This window comes from Cnephaeus nilssonii (assembly GCF_951640355.1).
Source record: "Cnephaeus nilssonii genome assembly, chromosome: 4".
Taxonomy (NCBI): domain Eukaryota; kingdom Metazoa; phylum Chordata; class Mammalia; order Chiroptera; family Vespertilionidae; genus Cnephaeus; species Cnephaeus nilssonii.
Genome location: NC_137075.1, coordinates 2,226,278 through 2,246,008, shown reverse-complemented (window position 1 = coordinate 2,246,008; position 19,731 = coordinate 2,226,278). Strand labels below are relative to the sequence as shown.

The following is a 19,731-nucleotide window of genomic DNA, read 5'->3' as shown; positions in this document are numbered from 1 at the left end:
TGGGGTGGGAGAACCTGGGATGCCGGAGTCACTGCAGTGTTTCCTTCTCTGCATTCCCTCCCTGACCGGCCCCATTGTCCATCTCCATGTCCCTGCCCTTGCTGCAGCATTTCCATCCCATAGTTTTCTCCTTGTCCTTCTGCCTGCCCCTCTTTTTCTTCTTCTGTCCTGGAAGTAATCATTAAAAAATAAAGTTTATTGTTCTCAGTGAGTTTTCCTGATGCTGTGGCTTTTTCTTTTAGCCAGTTTCCCCTCAACTCCTATACAATTTGTGTGAGAGCAGACGCACTGCATATGCTTTCTTCCTTATGTCCCCCCACCCCCACCTCACAGAAATGTGCATACACTCCTTTTTGTAATGAATGATTTCAAAACAACATGATGTCTGATACAAATTTGGAGTTTTAGAGATAAATTTTTATCTGTCAGATACCCAATCAACAGTGGCTCTGTGTTGACTTACGTTACAGTCAAACCTCGGTTCTCGAACAACTCCCATCTCGAACAATTTGGTTGTCAAACAAAACTTTGATTCTCAACCTGACAACCCTCTCATGTTAATACATGAACATGACAAAAAGCGTCTCTCAGGCCACAAAAGAGAGAATGGAGTGTGTCAGTTTACCACTTAACCTGCTATTGTTAACATCTCAGAAAATTGTGCTGTAAATACTTTCTTTTTCTTTTTTGCTTTTGCTGCTGGGGAAATGGAGGATGAGCACAATTTGAAAACATAAAGAGGCCATCAAGAGTGTTGTTGTTGCTAAGGGTGTGAGAGTGTTCATGAAACAATTTTTACAGGCAATTGAAGAGGTAGAAAAATGGTTGATTTGGATAAGTGAAGAGCAGTTTGTCGGTGATAGCATTTCAGAGGTAATGATATGTGAGAAAGCAAAGATGCTGCATGCTGACCTGAAGGACACCCCTGGAACGTGTGCTGAAAGTGATTCGGTTAAGGCTAGTAGGGGGTGGCTCCATAAATTTAAGAAGTATTTGTTTATAGATAGATGAAACAGTACATTAGATATATACTGTATATAAGAAAGGTTGAAACAGAATCATTTGGAATGGATTCATTCAATTTACATTTTTTCTCACAGGAAAAAAAATAATTCAGTTTTCAAATAAATCTCTTCTCAAACAGCTTTCAAGAATGAATTAAGTTCGAGAACCGAGGTTCCACTGTATTATGAAAAGGAATTTTCATAAGTCCATCATACTTTTTCTCTGTCAAATAGGTACTTCATTATCAAGATATACCTATGATTTTATTCTGACTCACCGAACTTTTTTCAAAAATTCATATAAAACGCATCGTATTTATTAGGGAGGGCATGTTGTGGGTTCTTGATAACTCATTATTAGAAAAGCAACTAAGTAATACAGAAGTATACAAACACAAGTTTGAACTTAAGAGTTTAGTCTAAATGTTTCACTAGAAAAGCAAATATTGCTTTAGATTTCTCACATAGAAAATGCTGAGATTCTAACATTTAGCTGCTTCCAGAAAAAAAAAAAACGGGGGGGAGGGGCATGTGTTTTTGTGTACTGGAGTGTACTCTGGATATCTTATAAATGAAACACCTGTTATGGTCTCTTGGTGGATTGGTGCACATTCGGTTGTCTTATAGGTATATGATCTGCAAATCACCTTCTACCTTCAGTGTTTTCAGTTCCAGGTGAATCATGGAGCCACATGAGGCCTTTGTTTTCTCACTTTACTTACCTCTTGACTACATTCTCTAAAAACATTAAATGCTAATGCTCTAAAAGACTAGGTCCAGCCAGCATTCCTCCAGCCTTCCATCCATCTTTATAATGGGACACATGCTTGGAGCACATGTTCTGTGTGGGTTCCCTGCTGACGGAACCCAGAGAGTATTGTGTGTGCTTTCAAAACCCCTCCCCTGTCCCCTGCGGAGATGGGATGGATTGGCTTAGTCAGGGACCTTACAGCTTACTGGACATTTCAGTGACCTCAAATGAAATTTAGGAAAAGTACTGATATCAAAGTTTCCTAATTCCACATTAGGGGGATAATTTGTATGTCAATTAAAGGGACTTTTCCATTAAGTTATGATAGAGAAGATGCTTGGGGGGGGGGGGGGGGGCGTTGTTTTTAGAGGCTCGGATATATCCAAACTCTAAAATCTATTAGTTGGGTAAAGCATTTGGTAGCATATGAAGATTTACCATGTTGGGGGAAAAAAAAGTGACTCTTAAAAAATAATTATATATATATAAATAATTTATTTTACAGAGAGAGGAAGAGGGAGAGAGAAACATTGATTGGCTGTCTCCTCCGTGTCTCCTACTGGGGATTGAGCCTGCAGCCCGGGCATGTGCCCTGACCAGGAATCGAATCAGCGACCTCTCGGTGTATGGGAGGATGCCACACTGGCCAAGGCAAAAGATGCAGCTTTTTAAAATAACATGTAGAACACACATTCGTTATCTCTTAACTAAGGGTCATTAGGATCAGTAACAAGTTACCTTACGGAGGAAAAACAATAGGACCACATAAGGAAGGAAATTGGAAGTAACTAATCTCATTTGGTTAATCTACTCTGCTATGATCGGGCAGCATTAAAGTGGGTTAAGAAACCACAAAACCCCATCCTTCATGAGACGAAAGTGAAAAAGGAGCTTTGACCAGACAGTCCACTCTGGTCATTTTGACTTTAAAGCCATCTTTTTGGAGGTGACACTGTATCAGGTGATCTGTTACTTACCAGGCAGGCAGTGACCCCTACATGGTGAGGCGGGCCTGGGGTCGGTGGGCCGAGGGCTACAGTGCATCTGGTTGGGAAGAGCAGCTGCGGAGAAACCAGTGTGCACAGCTCCCCCGGGAACCTACTCTAAGGTGGACTCCAGAAGCATCTTGTTCCCATCCCCCCAGCCCTCTCTCCTAGCCAGCGGCTGTGTTACCCAGGTGGAGGACAGTCGCTTTTTAAGCAGCTGTCTTTTGGCCTGAGGGTTTGGGGGTATGTTGATACTTGTCGGTTACTATGACTTCTTTTTTTTCCCCCTCAATTGCATCAAACCCTTAAAACATGGTGGTAAGTGAGCGATGTGCATGCTTTTGGAGTTTGTTTAATCTCCGCTTCCGTCTATACAGCGCATAGTTCATAATGTTAACACTTTTCCTCAAGTTTACTTCATTCACTTTCACAACTAACTTGGATTTCGGTTTGCTGTTTAAATCCTCATTTACTTTGATTTTTGTACCTTTTTTTTTTTTAGTTCTGTTTTCCCCCTTCCTGATTTCCCTGTGAGGGTCGAGTTGTTTTTCGTCTGACTGTAAGGGAGAGTGGTGCTGTCAGTCCAGGGACACAGGGCACACGGAGCTCTTTGTAAATGTGGAAGTGGGTTTGGGGAGAGATGATGGGGCTTAGGAGATTTAGACACGACTGTGAACGACAGCTGTTCCCACACGCAGGCCTGGCGGCCGCACTAGGGCCCCTGTGGCTACAAGCCCTACTGCAGCCCTTTGCACGTTATGGACTGGACGTTTCTCAGCCGCCAGGGCATCCCCTCTGCAGAAGAAAGAAGCTGTGGTGGGACCGCTGGGGTTGGTGCCGATGGCGTCATGCTTTGAAAGAATTAGCCTGGCTGTTGCAATTCCCTCTCCCCTGCTTTTTCTTTTAAAGTTGGGAGAGATGGAAGGTATTCTTGAGTTGCGATCTTGCTTTAGAATTTTGTATATTTGGGTTCACAGCCAGAGCACTAAAAATATTCTGAGTTTGCTTCTGTGTCTTTCCCTTTAAAAGAGTCCCTGAGTGCTTAGTTCCTAGCATGTAGCTGAGCTGGCTTGGCCGGGATTCTGAGAGCATTAGGGTGTCAGGTGAGGGAGGATTTAGGCTGGGCTTGTGTGTTAGTACCTGCCGTGTTTTTGTGTATCTTCACTGCACACACAGCACACAGATGTCGGGGTGTGCTTAAGTCCTAGTTTGTTCTCTGTATCTGTTTGATAGTACTGTTGTCAATAGTAGAATCTTGTGGACACCGGTGTGTCGCTGGCCTGTGGTTTTGGCTACTAAGTTGTTGGTTTGTGGTTAGTTTTTTGTTTCGTTTTTCAATCTGTTTTGCTCCAGTCACTGTGTGTGCTGGCAGTGGCTTTGCCTCTCCATTGCCTCAAAGGAACAGGCGGAGCAATGTCTCCCTCTGACAGACATTCCTCCCGACGCGTGCTCCCGCGGACGCCTGCACCGAGACTGTGAGCTCCATAACTGCTTCATGTGCACCAAGCCCCCTTGTGGAATCCTGCTGAGAGTTTTTCCAGAAGCCTTCAGTGAAACCAAACCATTCTGAATCAGTTAATCTACCCGACTTTTGTAAAATAAAAAACTAAGAGCACGTACTTGTTCCCTCCCCTTTGTGGGCCTTTAAAAAAAATCCTACGTATGTATATCCCTGCTTAAATGGGATCAAGTTGCCCTTAGTTGAAATAGGGAAGAAAAACTTACAAATCAGAATAATAAAATACCAATTTAAGAAGGCGTCTAAACTCAGATAATGGAAGCTTTTGATTAAAAAAAGAAAAGATCTCTGGCTCATCTGGGTTTGGGTTCTGGTTTTGGCCAGGGCACAAGAGTGAGCCCGTCTGTATCTGAAGTCTTTTCCAGAGGGATGTCACCATTACTCAGCTTTCCCTGCTGTGTCACAGAACATCCTCTTGTTGCTTACACTTGTTGGCATAGCCCAGCCTGGCTGACCTATTGTGGCTTCCTCTTCCTCAATCTTATTTTCCAGACTACAGACTCAAAACAGCAGGAACAGTGTCCTTTGGGGAAGTGAGGATGTGTGGCTAAATGTATAGAACATACACATCCATCTACATTGTAGGATTGAGCTAAAATTGTACATGCATTCACCATAAGAAAACAAACAGCAGGATTTTACAACTGAAATGTTGGTTTGTCTTCTCATCTATTTAAGAGTGAACCACTGGAACTTGGGGACAAGATGATTACAATGACATTGCAGCCTATCTGTCCGCTATAGTTGCAGTTTTTCATGACAAGCATTCAAAGTGTTAACTAAAACCATTGAAACAGCATATCTGCCATTAAAAACTTGAATCTAGAAATAATAACTCCATGAGTGTTTTGCACCTCCAGATGGAATGGCCTTGAATAAATGCTATGTTTTTGCCACTTGATGTTTGTTGTTCTGTTAATATATGCAATCTCACACTTTTCTCCTTTCTTCTCCTGTCTATCAATGGATTCTAAAAACACTGAACACCTGGGTAGACGATGAACCAGCTGGGCCAATGTAAGTACTTCATTGGGCATTGAGTGACCAGCTTCTGATTGAATTATTTTGCATTCATGTTTTAATCGGTGGAGTAGCTAAGATTGTAGGGAAGACAGAGTGAAATGATTGTTGCCGTGCAGACTCTGCAGCCTGACATGTAGGTGGCTGATGGCCAGGCTATTTTAGTAGCAATATAAAGTAAATACCATTTGTTTAAAATTCTGCATATCCCATATGCTTAAATTGATATGTGGGGAAAATGACCAGTATATCTGAGACTTCAAGTTCCATACTATATGGCTCCATTAACAATGACATGTATCTAGAGCATGGAATTGCAAATTTGGGTCAATCCAGGATTAGACTTTCCTAGAGTTGGAGACCAAATAGTGCCCCAAGTTGTGCCAGAGGACCCAGAGCTGCCTTGTATAATGAGTATCATTCATCGTTTGAGAAAAGAATGGTGCTCAGTAGAGAAAAAAATACTTATCCTAACCTTTATAGTAACTATAGTTTATAAGTCAAAGGGAAAGTTACCTGTATATTCTTTAACTCGAGAGTCAAAGGGATCTATTAACTGAAGATATATAGGCACTTTACCCAGGGAATATTTTTATGTACTAATATTGTGCAGTAAACTGTCTTACTACACCAGGGATGGCAGTACGTGAAAGAGTCCCTGTATTTCCATGTGTTATACTTTCCAAAAGTTGCTACTGACTTTGAGTTTAACTCTTGTAATATAATTTTTCCTCCAAAGGAAAACCAACTCTACCAACAATCACAAAGATAAAAACTTGCGCCAGAGAAACACAAATTAAGTACTACTTATAATGTAAGTATGGCCTTCTTCAGAAGTTTTAAAAATTATATTGAAATGAACATGGCTCTGTTGACCTTGTTACAAATTTTTCAGTATTTGGTGTTACGCTGCAAGATCTTTTCGTTCATTTCAGAGCAGCTCAGACTGACGGAACCCATTATGTAGCAGCTGGAAAGGACCGTTTTTCAGCTGCATTGTTTCACATATTTATATAAACGCCATTTCAGAATATGTATGATGTTTCAAAATAACACTTTGTGCTACTGTTTACTTATATCTGTTAAAAGAGGTAAAGATTAAATTCTCATCTTGCTAGGTGGGATATTCCCGGAGGCCAGTTAGTCCCCCTCTGCTTCTGAGGGCAATGCAAGACCGCGGCCAGGACAGCTGGCCCCAGTGCCTCCCTGCCCGGCACATGGAGATCAGAATTTCACTCCGCATCCCTGAGCATGCTGTTTGAAACAAAGCCTTGTTTTGTGTGCCACTTAGTTCTTAAGTTAGGCTTTTAATTTCCAAATACTCTTTTTTTTTTCTTTTTCTTTACAGATCTTTAGGTTCTTGAAACTGATGGCAACATGACCTGCTAAATTTTCTGCTTGGACCTTTTTGGTTCTCTCCCGTTTAAGTGAGCAACACCACCACAACTGTCGAAAGCATGCCTTATTTAGCCTCTCCTGTAAGGGTGACCTTGCAGGTACATTTCAAACAATGCTTCAGTGTAGAAGGTGTAAACTATTTTGGGCTTGATGTGCTGTGAATGTTGCTTCCTTTTCCTTTATTAAAGTATTTAAATAGAAGTGAAAAGGTCCTCTGAGGATCGGATCATGCATGCGCCATTTTTTACTTACTGCGACTGTTAATTTGGCAAAATGCACTGCTGCCATCTAGTGATACATTTTTGTAAAGTACAGCAAAACCTAAAAATAAATACAGTATATAAATATATATATTTATATTTTGGGGGGTGGGAGAAATACAAAATAAAATGCTTGTTTCAGTTTTAAGCTGCTGATATTCATTCCTTATTGTATGTTGTCAGTTGAGGAAATTGTGCAGTTCTGGTACAAAAGATGAGTAATATAAACTGAAATCTATAATTTTAAGGGCTTAACCTATGATTCTAATAAGAAGCTGGAATAGTCCATTGAATGGCTATAATGAATTTCAGTATATATGTATGATTGCTTTTTAAGTGATTATTTTTTCGTTTGCTGAATCATGTAAATTCTTATATCCTTTTGCACTGATCTGTTGAACCTTATTGTACATTTAATTAAGGCATACTTATAATTTACCTTTAGTTTTCAGTGACCTTGAAATGTTCTAGCATGGTATTCTATGAACTAGTTATACTTTGGGGTTAACACTGTGTTTTTTCACATTGATTTAATGGTTGAGTGTAGATTTTCTCACCCAATGGGGTTCTCTCTCTCACTCAGTATGTAACCATAGATGCATGTACTCATGTTTTGTGTAATTGTTGATGTGCAATGATGTATAGAAAAGTGGATTCACCGGTTTTTAAAAATAAAACATTGATAAAAGATGTTTGGAATAATATTCTTTATTCTAGTCTTAAGGAGGAAGCATTTTCAAGTTTCTTAGTTCTGTATGTACACAGAGTGTTAATCTCTCAACCCCATCAGTTTTCTTAGTTCCTTTTCTACCTCTTCCACAAATGCCGGGAAGTTCTGATCCATGAGGCAGGAGCGGAGGAAGGAGCCTAGCTCTGCAGCATCCCACGCAGATTGTTTGTGGGCAGGGGGCAGCTCCGCTGAGGCCAGGAGAGACTGCGGGGATTCCAGAAGAGCGGTTTATTAGAGACCACAGGCAAAAGCAACAGAGTGGATGACAGAAAAACTGCCTTAAGGAAAGATTAGGGAAATACAGACCAAAAATGAGTGTTAATTATAATTAGCTCTACAGGGTTCCTTTGCTTAATGTTTCTTAATATACATAAGAAGTGAGATACACTTGTATCCTTAGGTATATGAAGTATATTAATGACATGATTTGCAAAGTTAAGACCCTGTTTTAATAAAGAATACTGTGCTGATAACCTTATGTGGGTTGATAAGAAAACTATCAGTAAATGAACTCCACTAGCTTAGTTTGTCATTCCCACCTCACTTTGGGGGAATGGGTGAGAGCAGTTCATTTGAAAACGGGTTCTGAAGATAATAAAGAATGGCCACAAACTGACCGTCCAAAGCCCCATGTCTTTTTCTGGTCCTGTCCACAAGGGTTGACAAATTCAGAAAGGCATATAACTATGAGGGCAATCAAGACACACAACATTTCCATCCCCTACCTCCCCCCCCCCCCCCCCCCGCCCCAAATCCCTTCATGCTACCTACCTTTGTTGTCAACCCCTTAGCCCCACCCCCCCAGCAACCACTGAGGTGTATTCTTCATACCTTAGATAAATGAAGTCATATAATGTTGAGCACTTTTTTTATATGCCTGTTTTCCATCTGTATATCTTCTTTGGTAACTTGCAATGTTTTAAAACCGGTTGAGTAAGTATGTTGCCAATATTTAAATTAGGAGAGTTTAAAGAAAAGTCTGACTCTGCTTGGCAGTTTAGAAGATAGGGCACCACTGACCTGATGACGATGGCACCAGCTTGGGGTCCACCTACATCTCCTTTACTCCTCACACGAATTCTGTTAAGTAGGTGATTTTATGCCTTTTCTATGGATGGGAAGGTTTGGTGTGTATGCATCAACTGACACTTTTCTAAGAACTATCTATAATAGAAATTTATTTTTCTAAATTAAAAGTAACTTTGCAGACTACCTGACAGTAGAAAGAAGAAAAATGAAAGTAACATGAAGACCCATTCTCCAGGAAGAGCGACTGTTAGCATGTTAGTTTATCTCCTTCCAAACGTGTTGTGTGTGAGTGTTTACTACAAAAATCAAGTCATACATGATGCTTTTGTAGTCTTTTAAAAAATGTAGTGTACTATGAATATCTTTCCATGTCACTAGATAGGGATATTTATACATCACTTCTATCGACAGCATTTTTGTCACATCGTGGTTATTTCACACTTTAACCACTCAGTATCAACATTTATGTTGTTTACAATTTTGTTACTACAAGCAACACTGTGAATAGCATCCTTACATGTACGTTTCTGTAGCAGAAATATAATTATAGGTAATAGATATGGCATAAAATTGCTTTCCAAAAAGTTTTATCAACTTATATTCTTAGACTTGTCTAGAAGGTGAGAGCAAACAAGAAGCATATCTGAACTCCCACTCTGGTGCTTTTTCTGGTTTGTACATGGTTCTTCCCTACTCTGTAAATAAACTGGGAGAAGAATATCACACCCTGCCTTGTTCCATACGTTTTTGTGCCTCTACCGTCCTTAGCCACTTGGATTCAATTAACTTTTAACCCCAATGCAAATATGAGGCTACAAACTGGGCACCGTGAAGTCTGCCCTGCTGCTGGACAAGAGGCTTTTACATTTTCCTGTCAGGGAGACAGCTAAAGGGCTTTATCCTATGGTTGTCCATTTATTTTGAGTTAGTGGTAAGCCAGAGGGGAAAAAACTCATATTTTCTTCTTTGTACCACTTTTAGAACAGTTTGATACATTAAAAAGAAAATTTATCCTTGAATATTGACAAATTCCATGTAGAATTCTGTGAAAAGTGTAAGCTGTTGGCCTGAGAGCCTGCTGTGGAGTGCAGCTGGGACCACAATGAGCAGACAGTTCCCAGGGAGCTCCCAGCAGAGGATACACCAGCTATTAGGCCCAAGGAACAGGCTTAGGGCTCTTGGCCACACATTGGTCTTCTCCTACTACCAATATAAGCTTTGGTACATTTTTTTTCTGGCTATATCTACTATAAAGGACCCACCTTAAGCAAATACCTCCCTGATAATTCCACTGGTAGAATTATATATGGATCTAACCTGGATGAATATTGTATGGCTATAGAGATGGATTAAAAGCTAAGAAAAACACCTGGATATGATGGCAAAAGGCTTGCAGCAGCCTGTCCTATCTGTCATAGCATATCTTGTCCTTGGACTCACCAGCCATGCTCTTGTGGCTGGATGTCTGTGAAGCAAGAAAGCAATCAGTGGGTTCCCATTTCAGAAATTATTGGCATTACTTGGTGGGTAGATATGTCTGTAACTACCCCACCATCCTTGCATCCTGGATGCTTGTGGGAAGCCCTATGGAATACTCAAACTCTAGCTCATTTGGGGGTCACCTCCACCCATTTAACTATGGCATGGGAAAGTCAACATTTTTGGGTCCACTCAGTCTACCCTAACTGCTCCCAAGCCATAGCTACCCAATGGCAACACTCCTGGTGGATCCAACAACATTGGCCCCCTAAAAGAAGAAAAAGGAGAATACTTGGAGGAGTAGGGGCTGGCCTTGGTATTCTGGGACAAGCTGAACTTGCAGCTAATAAAGAACGTCATTCATTAGAAAAAGATTCTTTATCTCAAATAGGTCATATAGAGGGAATGCTGTTTCAGGAAGAAGGAAAAGGGTGGGAAGCAGCATGGAAAGACAATAAAGCCTTAGTTTCATGGATAGAACAGGCTCGACAGACTATAAAAACTCATGCCCAACCCAACAATGGGAACGTACCTGTGCCCTAACTCAACTGGGCCTGTTGTCTATGCTAATGCAAGGAATCTGAAGTGGCTATGCAACAATGGCCAACTATAATGGCTGCAGGAGCCCAGGCCAGACACTTATGGGACTCATATGGTTCCCCAGGAATTTGGAAAATTTTGGATGGGAAATGCAATCTATGACATTGTGTCTTAAAGGCCCAGGTGCCTCGGTTAAATCCTAGGCTTAAATTCCCAGTAGTTCAACTGGCCAGCATAGGGACCATCCTAAATAATACTAGAATACTTCCAATGGGAAGTAGATGGGCCATATTTAAAAATAATAAACAATGGGAACCCATCTCAATGTCTGATTGTGAAAGTCGGAAAGGTGAATGGTTATGCCCCCAATCCATATGACTTAATTCACCCAGTCTTGGCCTATTGTATCTACCCCCATGAATAACAACATATGGTATATGGGAAAGGGGCGTTTTTGCTGGGAAGGGTTAAAAAACTCTTCTGTTATACTAAGCGATTTTTACTGTAATAACACCAAGTTTACTTTAAATAATACTGGAATATGGTGTAATACTGAAATTATAGGCAGAATAACTTTGCCTGAGGTTCATAAAACCTATGATAATATTGATACTGAAAAACCAATGTATTGGGAAATTGAACTTAATCCTCCCCATGAAGTCATTTCTATGGAAACTAATTGGCCAGAAGAAAAATTAGAGCTTCTAGATAATGAAATAGTAGAGAGTCTTAATTCATCTGGCCGAACAAATGACAGTGGATGAAGGAGGAAAACATATAATTAGCTTAATAAAAAATTAAGATAATACATGTAAAGCGTTTTTCAGTTGGCTGGGATGCTTGTTCCCCTCAGACTTTTCCTGGTCTAGTATTAGATATTTTCTGTTCCTAATCACTGTTATTGGTTTACTATTGTTACTTTTGTCCATGATATGTAAATGTTGTATTAGATGCAGAAAAGCAAAACTTAAGACAAACAGCAAAAAGACTTGGATCATGGTGGCTCAAAAATTAGAAATGATCCAGAATACTTTTTAACAAGGACATATAGGATCTGACTGTCTCCCATTTACCTGCCTTTTTAAAATATATATATAATTCGACCTTAAATGCCATCTAAGGTTATGGTCTTGCCCCATCCCCAGTGGTCCACCTGTTCAGCAAGACATGCTGACACTGAGACATCCTAGGAATGAGCCTTCCTAGCACCGTGGGACTCCATTATCCAACCAAAAGGTTGGTCATCAATGCATCCTTTGGATAGATTTATGACCAAAAGGGGGATGTGTGGACGAAAGGAGCCACATGCTAACCTGACAAGCTCAGGGGAGGCCTGCATGGCAGTCTTACAAACTCAGAGACCTAAAATAACCACAAAAGATGGTTTGAAAATTAAATATTTAACTACAAGCAGGTTATAGTGGGTAGTCATGTCCTAGGCCAACATTTTCCCTGACAAAGACCATCTTAGATCTTCTTTACTGAGCCCATTTGCCTTTTTGCCTCTAAGATAACATATCTGTGAGATGTCTGGTTAACTTGTAACTTCCTTTTTACCCCGGACCCCTCAGGGCACAACAAATGGCACCGGAACATTCCCTCATTGTTATTGTTATCAAGTTAATTGTCAACTGTTAATTACGTTAAAGTATCCTGTATCCATCTCTGTAAGAGAAGCACATGTCCATCATTTCACTTTTCACCCTATCCCAGAGGTTTCCCTGCTTTGCTTTGTCCCACCTCCCTAATCTATCACCAATGGATTTCATGTACCTCACCTACGTCCCTTTCCTTTGATTTCAATGTATAAATATAGATGTAACCCTGCATTCTCCGGAGCATAATCTCAATTCATTGAAGCTCTGCTTCCTGGCATATTTTGACAGTTTGGCCCAAATAAACTCACAAAAATTCTTTACAGGTTTCAATGTGTTTTTTTTCCCGTTAACAGTGGTAAATTCTTTATCACACATTTAAAGGCCAGCACTGTAGGCCACTCCTATGTTTCCTTAGGAGAGCAGCTCTTTAGTATGCGCCATCATGGTAATCTCACAACAGGGTAGACAGACGACATGGCCTGGCTCTGTCTCTAACCTCTTCCATAGTAACACTTCAGGTTAGTGTTCTGGAACAAGGAAGTGAACAGAGGTTCAAATGTTCAGGATCACTGTTTTTCACGGCAAGAAAACTGAACATGGAAGTAGGCTGTACCTGAGCTAACTGGGTCACTGAGGTCCTTCCTCCTGGGGCACACTGCTGCTGCTCCGGCCGCTGGTGTGACTGCAACGAGACAACTGCCAGCTTAGCTGAACATAATCATGAACATCGCAGGCCATTAAAGAAGTGGAAACACATGGATTCATGTTCAGAGGAAAAAAAAATCAGGAGAAATCACTGTTGGTGTAGTTTGTCCTGCGTTCAGGTGGTCACTACTTGATTTACCACAGTAGAGGTACGCAGAGTTTAAATCAGAGGCCCCTGTACCTGGGGCTCCTCAGTGTCTGTCCGACACTGCTGTGTTCTGTCTGCAGAAGCCCAGTCCGGGACCCAGGGCCACAGGCTGGTACTGGAGGGCAGTAGATGTTGCCCAGCTTTGGATTATCATGATTTGTTATCTAATAATCATTAGTCGGGTAATACATATTCATTGCAGGAAAAGAAATTCCATAATTGCAAGATAATATGTTTTTTTAATAAAACTGGGCTTTAAAAAAAAAATCTCATTTTGGACATTCTGAGGGAATGGGCTCTTAGACCCTAGTGATAAAGGGAGGGAGCCACAAGGAACAAGGGAGTGTTCCAGCCCTTAAGAACCCACAGCCCGCCTAACCGGTGTGGCTCAGTGGATAGAGCGTCGGCCTGCGGACTCAAGGGTCCCAGGTTCGATTCCGGTCGAGGGCATGTACCTTGGTTGCAGGCACATCCCCAGTAGGGGGTGTGCAGGAGACAGCTGATCCATGTTTCTCTCTCATCGATGTTTCTGACTCTCCCTCTCCCTTCCTTTCTGTAAAAAATCAATAAAATATATATTTTTAAAAAAAGAACCCACAGCCCATTGAGAACCTACCAGTAAAACAGTGATTAGAATGCAACCCAGGAATTGCTGGGCCTGAGGCAAAGGAGACACGTTTAGGACTTAAACTCAAAGTGGAGGGAGTGAACTAGGGATGTGCTGGGCTGAAGTGCAGGAATATTCCAGAATGTGTGCCATTTCTTTAGGAGACTATGATGTGAGGGGCAGTTCTTGGATGGCACACCGGGATGGCTCCAAGCAGATACCATGAACAAGGTGGAGAAGGAGGCTGGAGGCATAACAAGCTGTGCAGGCTGCTTCCACCTATAATCTACGAGAGCCCCTCCACTCCAACCTCCTAGCCACAGGTCTGTAGGTCTGGCTCTGGATCCCGTGGCTGTTGCAATGCTCACCTCCAGACATGTTCCCACCTCAGGTGTGAGCTGGTGGTGTCATACAGAGAGAAAGCAAGGACCTCTCTGGAAGGTACCTCTGCCTATCACCAGCATGTTCTGGCTGCCAGAAGTCAGAGGTGCCAAATTTTGTTTCCTGTCCTGTAAGGAAGCTGACTATTGCTAGTCGGTAGGTGTTAATAGGAAAGTAGATCTGGAAGCATCAAGAACTTTGGAGGGATAGAGAGGAAGGAAAGAACAAATAGAAACTAAAGATCAAAATGAACAAAAAGTAAAGGAACTCAATGAATCAGGCATCCTTAGGCAAGCTCTATTTTTCTTCATTTTCCTCATTAGTAAAAACACAAGTCAAGCTCTAGTGCCCAGTGTTTCTTTAGCTCTGATATTTGATATTTTCCTAGGATACATGTCAATTCAGCTCACATCATGTTCTTCAAACAACCAGGAAATACACCAACCCAAAGCTATCTGCCACAAACACGGAATAGCCACGTGTGGCTGAGGTACCCGAGGCTGTGGGATGGCTCCAGGGTTAGACACGTGGTCCACGCGAGTGTAGAGGTGGAAGGTTCTGTGCACAGTAGCTGGAGCCTCTTGGCTGCTACCAGAGCAAGGAGTTTCCTGGGAACTGCCATCCTCTCTCCTGCCGCCCTCTCACGGGGGCTGGCTTACCTTAGAAGCCCTCAGATTGAGAAACACCTGGTTAAGCCACAATTATCAAAATTACAAGGCTAATGAAAAGCAAAAACAAAATATCCAGGAAATGGCTCAAGAAATTGAAATAGATAAGGAATGATCTCTATTTTCAAAAAACAACAACAAAACTATTTCAGAGAAATATATAGTTGTTGGGAAAATGACATACTTTAATACAGGAGAGCAGCAAGGTGGCTAGAATTTGGCCTCAGCTTTCACCTTGTGAGATCAATTGGGAGGAAGGCAGCACAATAGCAGTCTGCACAGCAGCAGCTGAGCGCAAACCTGGGACTGCTTTGTCATTAGGATGAAGGATCTAAGCCAGTGGTTCTCAACCTTTCTAATGCCGAACCCTTTAGTACAGTTCCTCATGTTGTGGTGACCCCAACCATAAAATTATTTTCGTTGCTACTTCATAACTGTAATTTTGCTACTGTTAATGAATCGTAATGTAAATATCTGTGTTTTCCGATGGTCTTAGGCTCTACAGCAGCGGTTCTCAACCTGTACAGGGTCGCCTAAGTACATTTGGGCATAAACACTTCAATTACAGCTTTGTGTTTAGTATCAAAAACCTTTTCTTTTTTGTGTGCGTGTTTTTGTAATCCCTTGCTCTAGATTACATTTTGAAAACTGCCCATTACAGATAAAGCACCTTTCCCGGTACGCTTCTGAGAAACAGATGTATTTATGCACACAAAGGTGTGTGCACACCTTTTCACGCTCAGATGTCCATATGATGCCTGCACCACGCTCCCAGCACATGCCCACCACGCGTGTGCGGCCGCGCACCCGGGTCCTGGCATAAACAGGCTGCCCCTGGACATGCTGGAGCCCCGCTGGCCTCTCCAGCAAAGTTTTTCTTTTTTTTACTTTGAAATGGTTTTATTGGCTCATAAGACCTTTGTGTATTAAAAAAAATACCCCAGAACACTATGCAGTATTAAATCACAATTACAAGGGGGACAAAATGGCGGCAGAATAGAAGGACGTGTCCTGGGCCTTGTCCCGGAGCAGATAGAATGAGCAGCTGAATCAAATAACACCCACCCCGAGTTGGTGAAGGAGACTCAGCTGGTGAGACAATTCATAGCCGGGAAGGGCAGAGGACGCCTGGAGAAAGGTAAAATCAAGGATCTGGGCAGGAGAGTCTGCCAGACCTCTGAGCCCAGAGGGTCAGAGGGAAACCACACGGCACAGAGCCGCGTCCCTTGGGACAGGCACAGCATCTGACTTGGAAAGGAGGTCCGCAGGGCTGCTGGTGGCAGGGGATTCTAGATCTGGGTCCACAGCCAAGAGAGACTGAGCCCAGAGGGGGAAGCCTGGACGGCTGCCCAGACAGCGCAGTGCCAGCAGGAGAGGGGCTCGCAGAGGCGCAGCTCTTTCCCCTCTTGTGGCCTTTGCTTTTCTTTGCTGAACCTGGTTCACAGGACCTTTCGGATACGGACACTCACCCATGGCTGAGGTGCAGGAGGAGGTGTGGACTTGTGGAGTCTGGGGAGAGGCTGGGGAGAGGAGAGGGCCCAGGAGAAGCGGCTGTGAGTCTGGTGCTGAGTCATACCTGACGCGCGGACCCGGGCAGCCATTTTCTCTGGAAGAGATAGCCCCTCCCTGCAGTCTCCAGGCAGCCAATACAGCCACACCCAGACTATACCCTGGGTGTTACAAAGGATACAAAAAACGTCTGAATAGTCCCTGAGAGTCCACAGCGACTGGCCTAAAGAGAGGCCTTCAGCCCCAGGATCAGAAACTGAGAAGCCACAGACAGTACAGAGGAGTGGGATCTTAAACCAGCCAAAGGAACGACACTTCACTTTTTCATTTTTATTTTATTTTATTATTTTGTTATCTCTTTTTTCTTTATTTTCCTTTTTTCATTTATTTCTTTCTTTTCTATTTCTTTTTGCATTATTTTCCATCATTCCAATTTATTTTATTTTTTATCCTAACTTTTAAACCATTTTTTAAAAAAAAATTATCATTATTATTTTCTTCTCCTTCTCATTCTTCTTATCCACTCATCCTCTTTCTACTTCCTCTATACTAAACTGAGGTCTTCCCCATATTCATCCAATTCTTAATAAGATTCTGCCCCCACCCTCTTTACTGGGAATTTGGTGTTTTTGGTGTTTGTATGTTTTGATTTACCTGTTTGTCCTCTGGTGTTTTCTCCATATATATATTTACACACACACACATACTGAGTGGCCAGATTATTATGACCACCCCATCAGAACTTCGTCGGGCCACCTTTCGCCTTCAATACTGCGGCGATTCTTCTTGGCATTGATTCCACGAGATGTTGAAAGATGATGCGAGGAATCTGACACCATGCCTGATGAATAGCACTGTCCAGTTCTGTGAGATTTGATGGTTGTGGAACCAGCTGACTGATGGCTCTTTTAACTTCGTCTCACAAATGCTCAATTGGATTGAGATCTGGTGATTATCGGGGCCACCTAAGCAAGGTAAAGTCTCCCTCATGTTCTTGAAACCACTCCTGCACAAAACGAGCACTGTGTAATGGCTGATTGTCTTGTTGGAAGAAGCCATCTCCATTGGGATACACCAGTGGTCGGCAAACTCATTAGTCAACAGAGCCAAATATCAACAGTACAACAATTGAAATTTGTTTTGAGAGCCAAATTTTTTAAACTTAAACTTCTTCTAACACCACTTCTTCAAAATAGACTCACCCAGGCCGTGGTATTTTGTGGAAGAGCCACACTCAAGGGGCCAAAGAGCCACATGTGGCTTGCGAGCTGCAGTTTGCCGACCACGGGGATACACTATCAACATGATAGGATGAACTTGATCAGCAACGATACTTAGGTATGTTGTGCTATTCAGACGTTGTTCCTCATGAATTAAAGGGCCCAAATCATGCCAGGAAAACACGCCCCAAACCATAACACTGCCCCCACCAGCTTGAAGGGTTGTACTCATGCATGTGGGGTGCATGCTTTCATGCTGTTTCCACGAAATTCTCACTCTGCCATCTGCATGATGCAACTGGAAACGTGATTCATCGGACCACATGACTTTTTTCCAATGCTTGACTGTCCAATCCTTGTGTTCCTGTGTGAATTGGAGACATTTTATCTTGGTAACTGCAGACAGCAAAGGTGTTCGAACAGGCCTTCGGCTTCCATATCCCATACGATGCAGTGTACGGCTAATTTGCCTACAAACGTCAGGTGGTCATAATAATCTGGCCACTCAGTGTGTATATACATATATACATACATATATACATATATATGTATGTATTACCCTTTTTCTTCTTTTTCTTTTCTCTCATACCATTTTTTCTCTCTTCGATATCATTTGTGCTCTCTTTTCTCAGGTGGTCACTTTTAGTGGGGTTATCGGTGTTATGAGTGCATTTGTTTTGTTCCCTTTGTGTCGTGTCTTGCCAAGGTGAATTTTATCCTGTTTGGCCAATGTGCTAGAGAGCAAGCCACATAACCAGACACCCGGAGAGGAGACTCCATCCACAAATGGGTCAATAACACTCCAGACCTAACTACAGAGGCAGGAAGAAGGCAGCACTACTGAGGAAGAGAGCATGAGTTAGTGAGGGAGCAAAAGAGGAGTGTGTGGTTGTGTTGGGTGTTGTGCTGCACCAGCACGACCAAGGGTGAACCTGAGGAGGGGCAGTGAAGGACTGAAGAAAAGACAGACAAGAGAATACAGCTGGGGCTCAGTGGATCTCCGGTGCCTGGATGAGGACACAAAAGACCCAGCCTGCAACGGATGCTTTATTTTATAGCCTCATTAAAACAAGGTAGATTAACATGTATACAAATGTTCTTGTTTTGGCAACACTTGCTGCACCTCCCACAGCCCATGAGCTACTTAGGAAGGAATTAGGGAGGGCTACAAGGTCAGGCTTAATTATGCTAGGAGAGCTCTGTCCTCCAGGCTGGGAATTGTTTGTGGCCCTGCCACAGGTCAGCCCAAGGCTTGACCCTAGAGCCACTCTCTACAGGGTGTGTGTGTGTGTGTGTGTGTGTGTGTGTGTGTGTGGTGACTGAGGTACAGTTAGATACCACAAGGCCTTCGGGGGCAGGCTAACCGGGCTTGCCTAACTCGGCAGCCTCTGCTACCATTGCAAACAGTCCCAGAGAGGCCGGCTGTTCCTCAGAGGCCTAGCCTTTTTGAAGGGGAGAGCTGCTGTGACTGGGAGCCCAGCCTCACCTCCACCCAGGGTACCCTCAGATAATATCTGGGACTCTACAGCCACCCCCGCCAGGGACCTGCTACCTCAGCTGTGGTCCCACAGTCACCAAGACTCCAGCCACCCTGGGCGCAGGCTCCTGTGAGTTCTGAAGCGTGCTCCCCTCTGACTGGCCCAACGCTTTAGCCCAGGGCACTGCGACCACATGAGCAGCAGACACGTGAGCAGCCTGCTCCTGTCTGAGGAGCAGCAACCATGCGAGCAGCCCACCCCCGTCTGAGGAGTAACAGCTGCGTGATCAGCCTGCCCCTGTCTGAGGAGCAGCAGCCATGCGAACAGCCTGCCCCCGTCCATGGAGCAGCACTCCCCCACCCAAGGAGCAGCAGCCCACCCCTGTCTGAGGAGCAGCAGTGGCACTCAGCCTGCACCCTACACCTGTCCAAGGAGCAGCAGCCACGCGAGCAACCTGCCCCTGTCTGAGGAGCAGCAGCTCTGCGAGAAGCCCACCCCCATTCGAGGAGCAGCAGCCGCATGAGCAGACCACCCACGTCCAAGGAGTGGCAGCCCCATGCAGCCTGCCCTCCCCCCCAAGGAGCAGCAGCTGCACACAGCCCGCACCCATCCGACCAGCAACAGCCGGGCGAGTGGCCTGCCCCCGTCTGAGGAGCAGCAGCTACATGAGCAGCCTCCCCCTGTACGAGAAGCAGCAGCCC

The 19,731-nt window shown here is 43.3% G+C and overlaps 2 protein-coding genes across 3 annotated transcripts in view; one reads left to right on the top strand and one right to left on the bottom strand.

Annotated features, from left to right (window-relative positions):
* NPTN (neuroplastin) overlaps window positions 1-7,628 on the top strand; it is a 75,402-nt gene extending 67,774 nt beyond the window's left edge. For both annotated transcript variants that reach the window (XM_079768770.1, XM_079768769.1), the window contains 3 exons: window positions 5,256-5,277; window positions 6,020-6,094; window positions 6,629-7,628. In XM_079768770.1, the coding sequence (XP_079624896.1) occupies window positions 5,256-5,277; window positions 6,020-6,080 (83 nt within the window). In that variant the 3' untranslated portion in view covers window positions 6,081-6,094; window positions 6,629-7,628. The remainder of the gene's footprint in view (window positions 1-5,255; window positions 5,278-6,019; window positions 6,095-6,628) is intronic.
* A 65-nt stretch (window positions 7,629-7,693) lies between these two features.
* The window catches only part of REC114 (REC114 meiotic recombination protein), a gene marked incomplete at its 5' end in the record, with an annotated part of 119,540 nt that continues 107,502 nt past the window's right edge, over window positions 7,694-19,731 (bottom strand). The window contains 2 exons of the mRNA XM_079768771.1: window positions 7,694-7,872; window positions 12,928-12,996. Coding sequence (XP_079624897.1) covers window positions 7,708-7,872; window positions 12,928-12,996 — 234 coding nt within the window. The 3' untranslated portion in view covers window positions 7,694-7,707. The remainder of the gene's footprint in view (window positions 7,873-12,927; window positions 12,997-19,731) is intronic.